Source organism: Podarcis pityusensis, assembly GCF_964106645.2.
Source record: "Podarcis pityusensis genome assembly, chromosome: 6".
In the NCBI taxonomy this organism is placed as follows: domain Eukaryota; kingdom Metazoa; phylum Chordata; class Lepidosauria; order Squamata; family Lacertidae; genus Podarcis; species Podarcis pityusensis.
Window position 1 is genome coordinate 19,291,348 of NC_138030.1, and position 17,022 is coordinate 19,308,369.

The window sequence follows — 17,022 nt, forward strand, 5'->3', positions numbered from 1 at the left end:
CAAGCATACATTCATAGAAATTGTCATCATTTTGGGCTGACACACAACCCTTGAATCACAGTTGGTTGCAAAATCAACTTGGTCTCATTTGTTCAGTATTGTTTGGCAATAATAATGTCATTTTAATTTCCATTTAACTACCACACCCAAGAGGTGGAAACTACTGCAGATTTTCTCTTTCTGGGAGGACAAGTGAAGGAGGAGCTCTGTAAGATATGGATTTCCCTATGCATATGGGAAGAAGGAACCTTTAATAACCTTATACATCTGTCACAGTTTTTTAGATTACACAACTAAGCCAGTCATCTTTGTAAATGCCAGTTGTCTCATTTTCCTAATGCTATTTTTAGATGGCTTGAGGAAGTTATGAAACCTGGCATGCAATCCAGGCAATTGGTCCAAGGGTTCTTTGGTACTAGGATGCACTATTGATGTTGTATTTTGGGAGGGACTGTCATTCAGCTACATTTGAATAATCCACATACCTTTCAGTAGTTTTCTCTTTTTACCTGTGGAGAAAAGACAAACAAGCTAAAACTTAGGAGAATGGTAGAATTGCAGTGAGTATGAGTGGAGTGAAGGTTTATCTTATTTATGGAAAGAGCATAAGAACCCTGCCAGATCAGGCCAAAGACCCTGTCTAGTCTAGTATCATGTTCTCACAATGGCCAGTCAGATGTCAATGGGAACCTGGAGGCAGAAGCTGAATGCAGCAGCTCTGTGCAAGATCCCAGTAATTAAATGAAGCTTCTGCTAGTAGTACTACTATTGAACTCTCTAGCATTTTTCAGTGTGTTAGCAGGGAACCCTGTGCTATACTAAAATAGTAACATTCATGAAAAGCATGACGAGTAGAACAAAGCAAGCAGAAATACAACATGTACTTGCCTGATTTTAATAGAAATTTGTTTATTTAAATATGGCAATGACCATAACAAATGGCTCATCCAGATGCTAATAGTGTCCTCTGGATTGTCATTGCTGATTTGCATGTCAGCTTCTGTTGTATTATGTTCCAATACAATAAGCTTTATGACTGCTGACCTTTATGGCATGAGTTGAAATGATGGAGGGGTAATTTTTAATGTTAGACTATAATTGCAATACCTTTTCTGTCTTAACTTTGCAGGCCCTACTGACTCACTTGATAGCTTGGGGCTACTGAATTATTCCCTGAAAATGCAAATAAGCACTTGTGACTTGACATTTCATTTAAAAAAAAATGCTCTGTGAATTCTTCAACTGACTGGGGGGGGGAAGGCATAACTTACAGCCCTTGGACAGAGATGGAGTTAGGGGGAAAAACCAAATAGATGGAGAAGATTAGGCAGAGAGGCACAAGGCTGTACCTGTGCTATTGTCCTATTGTCCCCAGAAGAACCTTGGGACATATTCCTGTTAAACCAAGAATACCATAACTGTGCATAGAATTTGCACAGCTTAAGATTCAGCTGCAGCATCCTGTAAAGCAATTTTTTTGTTTGAGCTAGGTGTCCGTAAGTGTCTTAGTAGATTCTTGTGGTTGAAGGGAACAAGGCAGTTGTAGGAGTCTGGTTTAGGGGAGCAAAGCCTACCTAACCAGATTAGATTTGGGCAAAGGATAACAGCCAGAACAGTTATTACATAGTTGAATTAATTTACTCTGTGCATCACATTTTTTCAAACTAATAATGAAAACTTATCTTTCAAGGCACAGAGGTTGTACAAAATGAGAGATGCAGCATGACAAACCTTAGAATGAGTGGCTGGAATTTTTCAAATGTATTAGAGAACTCTATGGCTTCTCTGGGAAAACACTGTCAGCAGTGCCTTAGTTGCTTTATAGATTTGTAACCCATTAATAACTCCATAGTTTTATTGCTTAATATAGAATTAATGCTAGGAACATGCTTATTTGTGTTGTATAGCACTTGATGGTGAAGCAGCGAAGTACTCTAAATCATGGGTAGGCAAACTAAGTCCCGGGGGCTGGATGTGGCCCAATTGCCTTCTCAATCCAGCCCGCAGATGGTCCAGGAATCAGCATGTTTTTACATGAGTAGAATGCGTGCTTTTATTTAAAATGCATCTCTGGGTTGTTTGTGGGGCATAGGAATTTGTTCATTCCCCCCAAAAAAATATAGTCTGGCCCCCCACAAGGTCTGAGGGTCAGTGGACCGGCCCCCTGCTGAAAAGGTTTGTTCACCCCTGCTCTAAATGTTGTGGTTAGCAGCAGATATTGTTGATGAGTAAAAGAGCCTGCAAAGTTAATAGCATAAATAGCACTCTTTTCTCTCCTCCCACCTCCCAGATTATCCTCTTGATTTGAACCACAGTGAAACATTTCTGCAAACAACAACTTTTCTTCCTGAAGACTTTACATACTTTCCAAACCATACCTGCCCTGAAAGACTCCCTTCTATGAGTAAGTACCGAAGGACTTGCAGAACAATTTGCCTTACTTTCTCATCACTCCTTTCATTTCGTAGCCCCTCATTATCTATGGGCTTAAGAGCCAGTTGGATGAGTAAGTAGGAGGTACTCTTTATTTTTGTGGTGTATTTGAAGTCTTCATTGTTCTTCAAGAATTCTCAATTTTCTAGTAGTAATGAGTGCTTCACTGGTTGAGCGATTGAGAAGATTGTAACACTAATTCAGTCCAAAGATGAGATAGCATGTTCCATGTATTGCTGGTCTTAAAATACTCAGATTCAAACATGAACTCAGATAATTATGTTGAAGGACAAGGCTAGATACCACATTGAACATTTGCTGTGTGAGTCTCTTAAAAACTTTAAATGCAAGCTATTATTATTATTATTATTATTATTATTATTATTATTATCCTACCTTTTTCCCTAATGAGATTCAAGGTGGCTTACAGATAAAAACAAGTACAGCTAAAAACATAGAAAAATATATCATTAAAATACAATTAAACAGAGATAGAATTTAAACTATATACATATATAAAATCTGTTTAAAACATACCAACAAGCCATGAGAGGGATAAGGATTGTAACCATGATAAGTGCAATTTTTTTTACAGCCTCCCATGTTGTTACCCTAAACCTGATGAGACAGTCTATCTGCTTAACACTTTACAGTTGAATTCAATGAAGCTTGAATTCAAAGCATGGGTAGGGAAAGTAAGGCCCAGGGGGCTGGATCCGCCCCAGTCACCTTCTAAATCTGCAGACAGTCCGGGAATCAGAGTGTTTTTACATGTGTAGAAAGTATCCTTTTATTTAAAATGCATCTCTGGGTTATCTGTGGGGCCTGCTTGGTATTTTTACATGAGTAGAATGTGTGCTTTTATTTAAAATGCTTCTCTGGGTTATTTGTGGGGCATAGAAATTCGTTCATCCCCCCCCCCCCCCCCAAAAAAAAAATAGTCCGACCCCCGACAAGGTCTGAGGGACAGTGGACCGGACCCCTGCTGAAAAGGTTTGCTGACCCCTGATTCAAAGTGTTGAACTTCAGCTGCATCATTCCTTTAATATGAGAAGTCAACGTTCTACAAAACATATTGAGCACACCTCAAAATCAATTATAACCCCATATATATATATATATAGAAATCAATTGCTTTTGACATACTGGGAGTTATGAAAATGTAAGAATTGAAATGTGCAGCAATATGATGGGGTAAAGAAATTCAAGAATTGTAAATGCATATTCTCAATCAGAGCTGTACTTGTTTTTTCTCATAACCTGCTTTTTAACTATGTACGCAGAGGGCCCTATTGATGTAAATATGAGTGAAATCAGTATGGAAGAGATCCACCAACTCTTCTCTCAAGATCCTGCTATCAAACTAGGAGGCCACTGGAAGCCTAAAGACTGTTTGCCTCGTTGGAAGGTAATATAAAGACAGGGAAAGCTGAAGCTTATCTTTCCCAAACAATAGTATTATTATACCGTAAGGAAAATAATAGGCTTGCATAGCTAACTTACATCCAATTCCTGCAGAAAATGAAAAATACTTTTCCCTTTGTTTTTTAAAGAAACAAACTTCCAAAGTGCCCTGCATAAAATCCCTCAGATGTATCTGCCCCCAGTTTGGGAGGCTTAATACACTCTGGAGGGACTGTTGAGCTTGCGCATTTAATCCACTTCTGTGAAAAGAAAAAAAGTTGTAGCCATTTTACATTCCCCATTATAGTAACTGGGGATGGGGAAAAGAGCCTCCTTTTTAACACATCTAATTTAGTCCTGAAGAAGAAATCAGTTTAGAAAGGACTGCTTTCCACAGCTATAGATATTCTGGTGGATGCACACCCATACAAACTTTCTCTTCCTCAGGCTATATCAATTGCACAGTCTAGCCTGGTCTATGTTGTTAAGTGTGTACCTGTGGCAGCTGAAGCTTTCAGTGGTTGTGTAAAAGAATTAAATAGGTTCAGACCATCCTGCTCCCTAACATGGAGCTGTCTGGTCATGTCTTTAATATTCTGAAATCCCTGTTTGTAACTCTTGAGTACAGTCATACCTCGGGTTGAATGCGCTTCGGGTTGAGCGCGTTCGAGTTGCGCTCCGAAGCAACCCGAAGCAGAAGCTCAAAATGATGTCATGCGCAGAAGCGGCAAAAAGTGACGCTTGTGTGTGCAGACGTGCCATCGCTAGTTACGTTTGCTTCTGGATGCGAATGGGGCTCCGGAATGGATCCCATTCGTATCCACTGTACATAACAAAAGTTTGAATTGCAGCAGGCTTTAAAACGCTAGAAGGATTCTGAAATCCAGGTTCAAATTCTCAAGGGATGAGGATAGTTTTGCCAGTTGCCCATTCTTGTAGATTTTACTCTGGAAGATTGTATCCATTTGATTTACGTGTCCTTGGTGTTTTGTGCTGGTAGCCTGTGAATTGATAAAGTTTTGGTTGCTTCCAAGATCTAGAAAGAACTAATGGTCATTTTTTTTGTCTCTAGGTGGCAATCCTTATCCCATTCCGCAACCGTTATGAGCATCTGCCAGTCCTCTTTAGACACCTTATTCCAATGCTGCAACACCAACGTTTACAGTTTGCATTTTATGTTATTGAGCAAGTAAGTTAGTTTGTGTGTATTGTTGCCCCCCCATCTAATTTCTCTTCAGAAGAACATACATTGAAATAAGATGACCTAGTAATGGTTTTCTTTCCGAAATACGCGTTGAGAGAAAGACAGTAAACTGTGCTTTCCATAGGGCTCTTGCATACTGTATTAAATCCCTAAAATGTGCCCAGAATGTGCCTGCAGTTAGTGATGCCAAAATGCATGCCATGTTAGCTTTCCCCGTGTGGTAGTGAATGTCCCCTTTCTGTGATCAGCAGTTGGGACCCAAATACTACTTCACTTTATCCTGTAATCAGTCCAGCAGGTTTTTATGAAACCTCTCCAAACATGCACCATTAAACTTAAATTATTTTCTGGTGTCACACTTTGCTCTGAAAGCTGATGTAATCATCCTGTAAGTTCTTTTTAGCGGATATTGCTGATTTTGGCCTTGGTTTTGAAATGAACTTTTCATATTAAATTGCTGTGCAGCAGTGAAATGCTCCTATAACCAAACTCTCTGCAAGTAACTGAGATACCATATTGTAACTATTTTTTATTTGCCATACTGCCCTTAAAGGTGCATGTGAACTCCTCAGGGCTTGGCACTAGTAGTTCTTAGCCAATGCGACTAAAAAAGACAAGTGTGATAAATTGTCCTATGTTTATGTAGCAAGCAGAATTTATTGGGGAGGCAAGAAAAGGAAGAAAATTGTCGAAGTAATTGTCAAGCTGAAGTAAATTGCAGTTACTCTAGTTGTTCATCCAATCTGGGAGGTAATTAACTGTTAGAAAGTCAGTATATATATCTGTAGTGTATCTATGAGACATGTAGAGCTTCTAGCCCCCAGGCTGCGGAAAATGACCAGGCCACAAATCCAAACTGGCCAGTCTGTGTAGTATTGGGCAAATGGGATCTAGAAGAAACCTAACCTGTTCAAGCAGTGTTGCAAGTTAATTCCAAAAGCCCTTACATCTTTTGTATACCTTCTAAATATGTTTCTGCCTTGATTTAGATTGTATTTTTCTTCAGGTCTTTCCTGAAATTAGTTCTAAGCAGTTATTCTATGAAAAAGAGAGACAGTTACTTATCCCTAGTTACTCATTGTGTTTTTCTAACAAAATTTTCTGTCAGCCTGAGCCACATGGTTGGTTTATTTAGCTCAACATTGTCCTAGTGTGCAGCAGATTTCCAGGATCTCAGTCAGAAGTATTTACCAACACCTAGTCCCTGAATTTCTATTGACTGGAGATGATTGGGATTGAACCTGAAACCTTGTAAAGCATGAACTCTGCCAATTAGCTGTAGTCCTCACATTGGCAATTGATGAGATATAGCTGAGTGGTACAACATAGGATTTGCATCCCTAAAGTTCCTGGTAGGGATGGACACATCAGGTTTTTTTCCAGTCAATGTCGATTTCACACATGTACATGTGGAAGACTGTTCAGTTTTTGCATTATCTGTGATTTAAAAAAGAAAAGAAAAATATGTATTTAAAATTGTATTAAATACATAAATATGTATTCTTTTGCAATATATTTAAATATATTTATCTCAATATACACATTTCTAATTTTATCCCAAAACACCCACCTTTTTTTTACATGTTTCATTTTTTTTGAACTGAAAACGGTTGCAAAATTTTGAGAAGTGCAAAATCTGCATTCTGATCCATGCATTATACCAAGTGATATGAATTAGGTTAGCACTTAAATGTGAACCAGAATTCTCCATCTCTAGTGTTGTAAACAAATGAATGAACACATGTAATTAATTGGTTGGGATTCTCTCTCAGGCTGGTAACCAACCCTTTAACCGCGCCATGCTCTTCAATGTTGGCTTTCGGGAAGCAATGAAGGACTTGGACTGGGATTGTTTAATCTTCCATGATGTGGACCATATACCTGAAAATGACCGTAACTATTATGGATGTGGGCAGATGCCAAGACACTTTGCAGCAAAGCTGGATAAATATATGTATCTGTAAGTAACTACAATCATGTGCTTTACTTTTCAAGTTAAAATGGTTAAAGTAAGCAGAGGCAGACACTTCTGTGTCAGTTTGCATCCTAGAAAAGTGCTATTTATGACAGGCAATGAAAAGGAAGCCAAATTTGTTCTTACCTGTATTAAGTTCTGTTCATAGTAACCTTGACTGAAACTTCTTTTTATACAGCCTCCCTTACAATGAGTTCTTTGGAGGAGTGAGTGGCTTAACAGTGGAACAGTTTAAAAAAATCAATGGCTTTCCAAATGCCTTCTGGGGCTGGGGCGGAGAAGATGATGACCTTTGGAACAGGTAAATTGCATGCAAAATAGGTGGGATTGCATTACATGCAAGTTCTAATTGTGTTATGACTCCCCCATAGGCTATCCAATTCCCACTGTGCCAGATGAATAACAAGAATTAGGATATAAAATATTGTGGCATGGGGGTTAGGGCTGGCTTAGCTTTGGAATGATTGAGGATTGGTAACACTTCTTCTGGGACACACACCTATCTTGGCAGTATAAGCTACCCATAGGGATTGCCTATTTCCCTTCTGTGTAATTTGGCCATGTGCCTGTGACTTCCAGTCTTTCAGAGTAACATTTAGACAACTCCCACCCCCCCTCTGCATGACTTTTAAGGAAGATCTTCCACGATATGTAACATTTTTATGTCCTGTGGGATGGGTTTTCTTTACTTAGCAGTTCTGGATGGGGTGGTGGGCTGCTCTGTCTCAGGGTCACATGCTTTCTTCTCCCCCCCCCCCCATTGCCCATTGTATTTCCTAACTAAAGTATGATGTTCAGTTAAGCATTTGACCTACACATGGTATAAATATGATCATTTTGGTTACATAAGATTGTCAGGAGCACTAGCTTACAAACCATATTTTGGGGGTTATTGCTCAGATTGTGCAGTCCTGGCAAATGTTGAAGTCAAAAATGCTAAAAAGTTTTTCTCTTTCCTCTTTCCCCTCCAGAGTGCACTATGCAGGCTACTTGGTGACTCGGCCAGAAGGAGATACAGGGAAATACAAGTCTATTCCACATCATCACAGAGGAGAAGTGCAGTTCTTAGGAAGGCAAGTCAAATTTTATCAGAGAAATACTCATGAGAGTACAGATTTCCTAGCACTTCAGGCATGTGTCTGTTGCTAACCTGTCTGATCTCAAACACTAAAACTCTGCCACCTTAAAAACTAAGGGTGGAGTCAAGTGACTTAAAAGCTTCTAGTGTGATACTTTAAACCATATATGGGGTGTTGTTGCTTACATTCTTCAACATCATTCTCCAGCATCATAGTCAAGCTTGGTATAATCACACTTCTTCAGAAATGTATGTGGCTCTGACGCTTCGTTGTCTGGTGTTACAGATTATATTGGCTTGCACCTCTGTGATTCCTTAGCATTTGAATCCATGCTTGGCCATCCTGAGAGATGCAGATGATTTTAGCATATAGCTGACGTGTTATGTCTATCACAGAAATATATGTAGTGGCACTAGGAACTTCCATTGTGCTGGATCAAACCTACCAACCCAGACATTCATATACAATTACCTTGTGTCTCAATTCCAGAAATCACATTGGTTGCCCAATTAATGTAAATAGAATAAAAATACCTTGCTCAGCCCTTGCCCAAACCTGCCCAATATTTCAATTGGATTACCAAGAGTGAAGATTCTGGATTCTTGTGCAGAGCTCAACCAGCCCTGTAACATCACCAGAAACGTCAGTATGCCAGCTACAATAAAATTAACTTCAGCTGTGCATGTATAAAATGCAACTTCTGATCATGGACAATCCACGTGATTTTTTCCCCACGCCTCACTGAAATATAGCTATGCCATTATTTTGCTATACATATTCATTGCATGGGACTTGGGCAGAAGAAGCTGACACACTAATTTATATTGACTAATTTATATTGAAGGCTAATAGCTCAATGGAGCATCTGATTTGCATGTAGACGTATAATTTTCACTCCCCAGCATCTCCATGTAAGTCTGGGAGACACCCATTGTCTGAAACCCTGGAGAGCTGCTGCCAGTTGGTATAGACAGTATTAAGCTAGATGGACCAATGGTCTGATTCTGTACAAGGCAGCTTCATGGGTACAAACCCAGCAGCCATTGCAATACTTGACAGAGGCTCATATGGTTTTCTCTGCCTTAGCAAGGCTTGGCACAAATGAGGATTTACTAATGCTTTCACTTGGGAAATATGTTTCTCCTATTTTATTCTAAAACATGCTTCTGCTACTTTATTCTGAACCATGACATTCAGAAATCTAAAAGCGATCCAAGCACTTAAATGTAAATAACTTGATGAGTTCAGTATTCTCCACTTGAATGAGGCTTTCCCCACCCCTTTCCACAAACAGGCAGCTAGATATTTTGTACATTTGCTTTAAGAAAAAGATGTTGAGGATGACTTGGCAACTTTGTCAGTAGTGGCTATTCTTGCAGGATAATGCCAATTGCTATTAAATAACAGAAATTGTGATAAAGAAGTAAACAGGAAATTTTTAAGTGTTATACAGTTTGTGTGTGTATAATTTATTTATTTGAATAATAAATGCCAGTTTCCTAACAAAAATTACAATAAAAACACAAATAGCATGTCAATTCAAGGTAAAAACTTCAAGTTCCAAAATAGGAATGACATCTGCCAGACCGTTGGCAAGGAGTTCCAAAGGGCAGAGCCTGCCACACTAAAGGCTCAGTCCCTGGTGAAGGCTGGCTGAACATAAAGATGATGGGGGACAACCAAATGTGTCCTAACAGAAGATCTCTGTGATAGAGATGGAGTGTAAGGGATTGGGAAGTCCTTAAGGTACAGGCAACTCCCCATTGGTGTGCAATTGACACATGTACGACCACTGACACACCCAACGTTTTTGGCAGGGCAGGGGGGCTTACATCCTGCAGAAACGTGTGGTTCCTTGGAATGCAACTCCTGAGTAAATGGGCAGTTGCCTGTACTTGGGGCCTAAGGTTTTTTTGTTTTGTTTTTTTAATGGCTATGTGAATTAACACAAGAATCTTGGCCTGGTAGCAAATAGGCAACTAGTACAGTTCTTTCAGCAAATGAGTGGCATGTTGTTGGTAACCTGCTCCTGTGTGTAGGCGTGTCCATTGTATTCTGCACTTCTTGCAGGTTCCAGACCAGATAAAAGGGCAGCCCTTCATAAAGCACACACACATATTGTATGTGTATTGCAGCATGCTCTCTAAATTAACTGCACACTCAAGCATAGAATGAGTCTGCAGTGCATGTTCTGGGCTGTTTTCCAATCTCTCCTTTGCCTTGATGAGCCATTTGATGCATTATTTCACTTAACTTCCCAGATTTCATTCTGCTGCTGCAGTTGGCAGGCAGAGACTGTGTGTCACATTTAAAAACAGAGTAGCCATGAATTAAACCTGCCTGCAGGTAATGTCCCTCAACTTAGCAGCCTTTCCTCTCTAACTCCAAATATGTGGGACAGAGCTTCACTGAAGTCCAGCTTGATCAGTCCAGAAGCCCATCTAGTTCAAGTTCCTGTTTCTCACCATGATGCCTATGGGAAGCCCATTGGAGAGTGGCCGCTCTGCACATGACTTCAGAGCTAAGCCCTGGCCTTGAAAATAGCCCCAGGCTATATTAAACTCTCATGAGGATTTGCCCCAATTAACAAATCTGCAAAGTGGTTCAAAGAGGTGTTTGGAGGAGCACAGCCAAATCGTTCAGTCACAAGTCCTAGGTGGGGGTGGTCAACATTCTTTCATCTGATTGCTTAACAACAGCGATGAAGTATTTTTACTGTCTTTAGCAATAGTGCTGCCTGCTGAGGTCAAAGCCTTAGAGATGTATCTCTGCACTGTTTTATAACTTTCTTTAGGTATGTCAGATTGACTTACTTTTTCTAAATGAAAGCTAAGAACATAGGGCTCTGGGCCTGGTATTTGTGGCAGCCCTGTACACAATATAGAAAATTGGAAAGCAGTCTTGCAGTTGTGCATAATAATTTTTTTTAGGAGGTGGGGCTTGAAAATAAATTATGTTGCATTTCCTGCCACAGTATGTCTGATGCAAATCTAATTGCAAATTAAAAATATTTCTCAGTGTGCTTTTTGAAATCCCAGTCTCCTACTTATGATCATTACTTTCTGAATGCTTGTAATATGTTTAGGGACAGAAGTCTATCGTACTAAGCATCCTGTTAGTAGAAATACACTAATTTCTCATCTTCAGTTTTGAACATTTACCTTAATGTCTCCCAACTTTTTATTCCAATAGGTATGCACTGCTGAGGAAGTCCAAAGAGAGGCAAGAATTAGATGGCCTCAATAACTTGAACTACTTTCCAAATGTTACATATGACGCCTTGTATAAAAACATAACTGTCAACCTGACGCCAGAGCTGGCTCTGGTGAATGAATACTGAGAAGATGAAAAGAAGAAAACATATTATTTTGTAGGTATCTCTTGGACAAGAAAAATCTTGTGTCTAATGAAGGATCACAGTAATTTTGAAGAATAATACTCCACGCACACAGATCGTCAGATTATAAACTCACTCAAGACTGTGCAGCGAGCTTGGACTTCACTTGCTTTTTGATTTCTCTTTTTAAAGAACAGTGATGTGACCTGCTGCTTTTGTTCCAGCATTCCATCTCCTTAATCTTCAATACCAAACTGTGACTGAATGTGCTTTCCTGTTCATCAAACCAGTTTGGCTAAAAAGGACGCCATTGGCTTCTTGACTTTGGGTGCCAGAAGCTTATCTGGAGGCAATGACCCTAATGGGAGATGAACTGCTACTTAACAATGATATCATTCTTCTACATTTGTGTTTCTATTGGTTTTTTTTAACTGAACTGCTTGAAGACTATATACTGTATATAAATATATATACATACACACACCACAGAATCACTTCTTAAAGAAGTGCAGGTGTAAATAAGCTTGTAGAAATTGCATTTTTTATAACTATTTTATGATCCCGAACTGAAGCTGAAGGTTTACAACATAAGATAATTTATGTAAGCCCCCACCTGTGCAAACACATCAGAACATCAGATTACATTCATGTGAGTAATTTTCTTCAGAGCTACTTACCTGTCTGTTTGCAGGTTTGGGACTCTGCTAGTAGGTTATGAAGCTTAACAAATGGAAGCCATAGCAGTGCTTATTTGGGGGGTGGAATCTGACTTTGGAAATAGGGATTCCATTCATTAATGAACAAAGACCAGTCTCGTGCATTTTGTGGTTGGATAGCCTTTCCAAATTGTATGCTGATTGATCACATTCTGCCATATATTTCATAGTGGAAGCTAAACACAGGAAGAAATACTTCTAAATCAGCTTTGCCTTTGCAAGGGACAGATTCTCCAAAAAGTTGTAGGTCGTCACTCACCCCTCATATCCACACATTTTTGGTTCAGACTAAGTTTGCAAAGTCTACAGTGATTCCTGTAATTGAACTTTGGGCGTGGGGAAGTTATAGTATTTTGATATATTTATTGTGTAAATGAAACTGTACACTGAACTAATCTAGGTTAAAATTGTAGGTTAGAACTCTTGGTTATTACAGTTAACTGAGAAGGTATTGCACAAGTACAAATACTGGGATAAATATATCCAGACTCCAAATCATAATTAAAAGAATGAAGGGCATTGAGATTAGTTCAGGGGGGCAGAATGTGAGTCTCTGTGACACAAGTGCTTGGTCCATATCCTCCATTCAGTTTCACAGATCTGGTTTTTGTTTAAATGGGCATCCTAGATTTGTGCCTTTTTTGTTTCATTTTTCAAAATCCACCTGTTCATACTGTATGTACAAACTTTTTTTTTTTTTACTAGGGCTTATAACCCTGGTAAATGTCTTCTTGGATTGCTCTAATATATATTTATAGACGCAGATTGTGAGTACTTAACCGGAGAAGTACTTTAATTTCTTTTATTGCATTGTTGCCTTCAATTTGTTTAACTTGGATAGTTTACACTTAGTTTCTTTGGTTCGGTGGATGTATGATCCCCCATATACATTTGTTGTGGGTGTGACTGACCAAGCCTATTTTCTTACGTCTCAAAAGAGTTATGAAAGTGTGTGTGTGTGTGTGTGCTCGCATGTGTGTTTGTGTCTGTCTTATCAGCCCATATGAAAGGCAGCAAGTCTGCTCTTGAGAATGCTGGTAAGTGTGCTTTAAAATATTTCATAAGGGGAACCCTTCATGGCTGCTGCAGAGGTAAGGATTTGCGTGTCTTTTTATTTTTTTATGGCACATATAGCAATAAAGACTTCTAAATTTTGACTTTTTTCAGATGTGGATAAGACACATACCCTTTTCTTGCTTGTCTTTCTTTTTTTTTAATCTAGAAAACAACATCTTTATTTAATGGTGCTTCAGTTGAGGAATGTATTTTCAAAATGTCTGAATTCACCATCACATCTACATATACCCGAATAGATATTGGTCTGTGTGGCATTTCAAATCCTCAAGCTTTTGAGTAGATTGCCATCCCTCTAGAACCCCTATTCTTGAACAAGAAAAGGAATTACCTCTGCTCAGAAAGGCATTAAAGATTAGCATGAAAGGGTCAGTTTTACTCCTTAATCAATGGCTTTTGGTTTATTTTGTTCTTTCCAATCAAGTTGTTTTATTTTCCTCTTTTAAAATGTGGAATATCTTTGAAATGTGCACTGTTATTCTTATCAGCTAAGTCAAATACTATATAGTAAATGTAATTGTTGAAAACATAAATGTCAAGCGCATGTGATGTTATAGTGTAAAAGAAAATCATTTTAAAAACTGTACATACTTTGGCAGCTGAAATTTCAACAAGGCCAGTGCTCCCCATCTCCATCAGCACGGTTGGCTAACACTGCTGGGGGCAGAACACTATGATAAAAATGCGTGTTATTTTATTTTTTTGTATGAGCCATGTGGGTCTTTATTTGCTAAAACATTTGTTTTAAAGCCACTACATTTTGTAAAAACAAAAAAAAAACAGCTCCTCTTCTTGAAAGAGTTTACCAGCTGAGCAACCACCATGCATTTCCAAACACCTGCTCGGAAAAGGTAGCATTGAACAACATGTAGCTTCCTTCCATCCTATTGTTTGAGCTTGCTCTTATGTTTTCTATGAGGTGCCAGGGGTACATTTTTGCACTGAAATCTATAGTGTTTTAAAACACACACAATTTTCAGCAAAGCAATCCTTTGTGTCATTACATTTATTTACCCATGTGTTTGTACATTTTTGTATGTTAATTTATGAATGATTTTTTCAGTAAAAAGAATACATATTCAAGAACCAAGAGACTATTGATGTCACATTATTTATCAAAACAATGTTTAACCTGCAGGTTCTATGTAGCACAAACCACAGACAAGCCTTAAATGTACAGTTTAGTTGAAACAACTTGCCAGATAGCTATTTTTTAAAAGTCAACTTTTTTCAATCTTCTCCACCCCCACCCCCGCATTACATTCCATGAGATAGTATCTGAACTTTGAACATTATAATCACTGAAGACGGTCAACCTGTTTCTGTTAGAAAGAACATGTGCACACTCTTACTGCCCCTTATTGTTCAGAGAAGTGGCCTGGGTAATTTTCTCCAGGATCGTGAGCCAGGTGTTCTTTGTTCTTATAATTCCAGAATCTCTTTTGGGAAATACATGATTCTTCTGTGGGTTACTTAACAAAGTGCTGCCTTAAATTCATGATACGGTGACTTTCAGACCATCAAAACTAGACCATCAAAACTTACCTTAACATTTGCCCATGTCAAATACAGTAACGAGCTACTATCTCCAAAGCTTTGTAAAATTGTTAGCAGTAAATTACAATGTTACAGAAACCTCCGATACAATAGTTTCATTAAACCCGGACCAACCTCTTACAGAGGCTGAGCTGCTTTTCAGTCTTCATGGAATTAAGCTAATGCACATGCCACATTTTATTGTGACATCTCCGTGTTCAAGAGAGGCTGTATTGCGATGCAGCTTGCATCTTTTCCAGGCCCCTTGAAAATGGATGTAGAGATAAACTAATATTGAACCTGGAATGTAGCATTGTCCTGAAAACACACACCAGCTTTTGTTCAGGAGGAGATTTTTCCTATCAAACTGCTAAAGCCTCCCTTTGCTCAAGTCCTTTTGGCACATGGCAAAAATAAAGTACGGAACTATAAGGTGTTTTCTCAAAACTATTTACTGCTTGATCATTGGCAGTAGAAGGGATATTTCCATCTCTAAACTAGCAATCTAAAATTGCTTTGTATTCGATATCTCTTGTGAAAATTATAGGGCACCTTGAAATTGGCCAAAGCCTGAGATACAAATCAGAACTGTGGTTATTCACGTAGAAGCTCTTGTTCAGTCCTCAGAAATGATAAAGGAGTCAAGGGAACAGACTAGATGCTGTTTAATGCTCAGGAGTTTAACTAATCAGATTATCCTGTGATACGGGTATAATTAGGCTCTGGTAACTTGCAGAGGAAGTGCCTGTTTCTATCACGTCCTTTTTCTTTAGCTGGTGATACTCAAATGTTTTGTAGGAATCATATTCCTTGAAAAGGAATAGCCTTTTGAGTCTGGCCAGTACTTAATCTTTAACAGAGGCAATGACTTTATTAGAGCAATATTAGCTCTATCCAATTATATACCTGCATCAGCAAAAGGGAGGTCTCATAGCCTCCCCATGATTAGCAACAAAAATCTGGGAGTTAGAAAAACAAGTTTTTTGTAAGCTAATGAATGAATGCCTACTTAAACTCTTTGTGGTTTCTGCTTATCATTGGCAATGTGGCAACATTATGACAAAATAAGAGAGGCCTAGATAAGTACTTGGCAGCTTCTCTTCTTCAAAGCATGGTGATCTGCTGCTTGTATTCTCTAGTTTCTTGAGTCTGATAAAGGTAAATGTTTTTGTTGCTGGATGGATTTTAGAGATGCTTAATAGTTGCCTGATCTCCCTGTAGAAGCGCCAGCCTAGCTGAATAGGACAGTTCAGTTTTTCCATAGGTGGAAGGTCTTCCACACCTTTCTCTTTCTGCACTGGGGTCCCTTGGGAATCTGTCCTTCACATTCTACACGTGGTCCCTGGGTGAGTTCACCAAATCCCCTGGCTTTCAGTATTGCCTATGCACAGATGACACTTGGTACTCTTCATGCCCCACACCCCGAATGAGAGAAATCCCATCCTCAGCCAGTCCTGCATCTTCAGATGCCCTCCCTGATGCCTCTGTTTGGCTGCTTTGCAATCATCTCAAACTTGGCATGCCCATAAGCAAGCTTCTCATTATTCCATCCATGCCTTTCCATTCTTCACACATTTTGAACAAGCACACAGACTTGGCTTTAATATTGGACTCTGTACTTTTGTTCTTGATTTTCAGTAATGTATTTTTCAAATATTCTGAAGGAAGAAATAACATTTTCTGTCCCTTTGGCAAAAACTCTGGTCCATGACATAGACTGCTGCTGCGGCCTTGCTCTCTTTGTTTTTCCATTGTCTCACTTTGGAACCCAGAATTTTATCTGGCATTCTGCCTGCAGCCCAACTAACCATCTACATTTCATCTCTGATAATATGGTGGATCTCTTAAATTCTGACATTGGTTTCTCATCAGCTCCTGGTTCCAGGCACAAACTCCTTGTCATTATCTTCAAAGCTCCCTCCCTGGGACTTGCCCCCTTTTATCTTTGCTCTTATATTTCAATACACCCCTATCCATGAATGTTCCTCCTCCAACTTATTAGAGGGTTTCCTGCTCTCAAGACTTTCTGCCTTGCTGGCCTTTATTTCCAAGTATTTCCAGAACACCTGTGTGATGGCACCTCTCCTACTTTTGGTGCCCTCCAGATGGTGGGACTGGCCAGTGGTTAGGAATGGTGGGAACTATAGGGCCATATAGGACATAGTAGGTCCATAACCTACTATAACTTAAGTCTGCAACATCTAGACCTAAGTGTGTGTAAGTGAAGCAATGGCATATTTTCTGTTTACCTTTCTATTAATTTC

General features: G+C 39.1%; 1 protein-coding gene across 2 annotated transcripts in view; it reads left to right on the forward strand.

The window, feature by feature from the left end:
- B4GALT5 (beta-1,4-galactosyltransferase 5) overlaps window positions 1-14,308 on the forward strand; it is a 51,412-nt gene extending 37,104 nt beyond the window's left edge. For both annotated transcript variants that reach the window (XM_081011457.1, XM_081011456.1), the window contains exons 3-9: window positions 2,291-2,404; window positions 3,717-3,841; window positions 4,910-5,026; window positions 6,814-7,001; window positions 7,195-7,317; window positions 7,988-8,089; window positions 11,288-14,308. In XM_081011457.1, the coding sequence (XP_080867583.1) occupies window positions 2,291-2,404; window positions 3,717-3,841; window positions 4,910-5,026; window positions 6,814-7,001; window positions 7,195-7,317; window positions 7,988-8,089; window positions 11,288-11,435 (917 nt within the window). In that variant the 3' untranslated portion in view covers window positions 11,436-14,308. The remainder of the gene's footprint in view (window positions 1-2,290; window positions 2,405-3,716; window positions 3,842-4,909; window positions 5,027-6,813; window positions 7,002-7,194; window positions 7,318-7,987; window positions 8,090-11,287) is intronic.
- The last annotated feature ends 2,714 nt before the right edge of the window (window positions 14,309-17,022 follow it).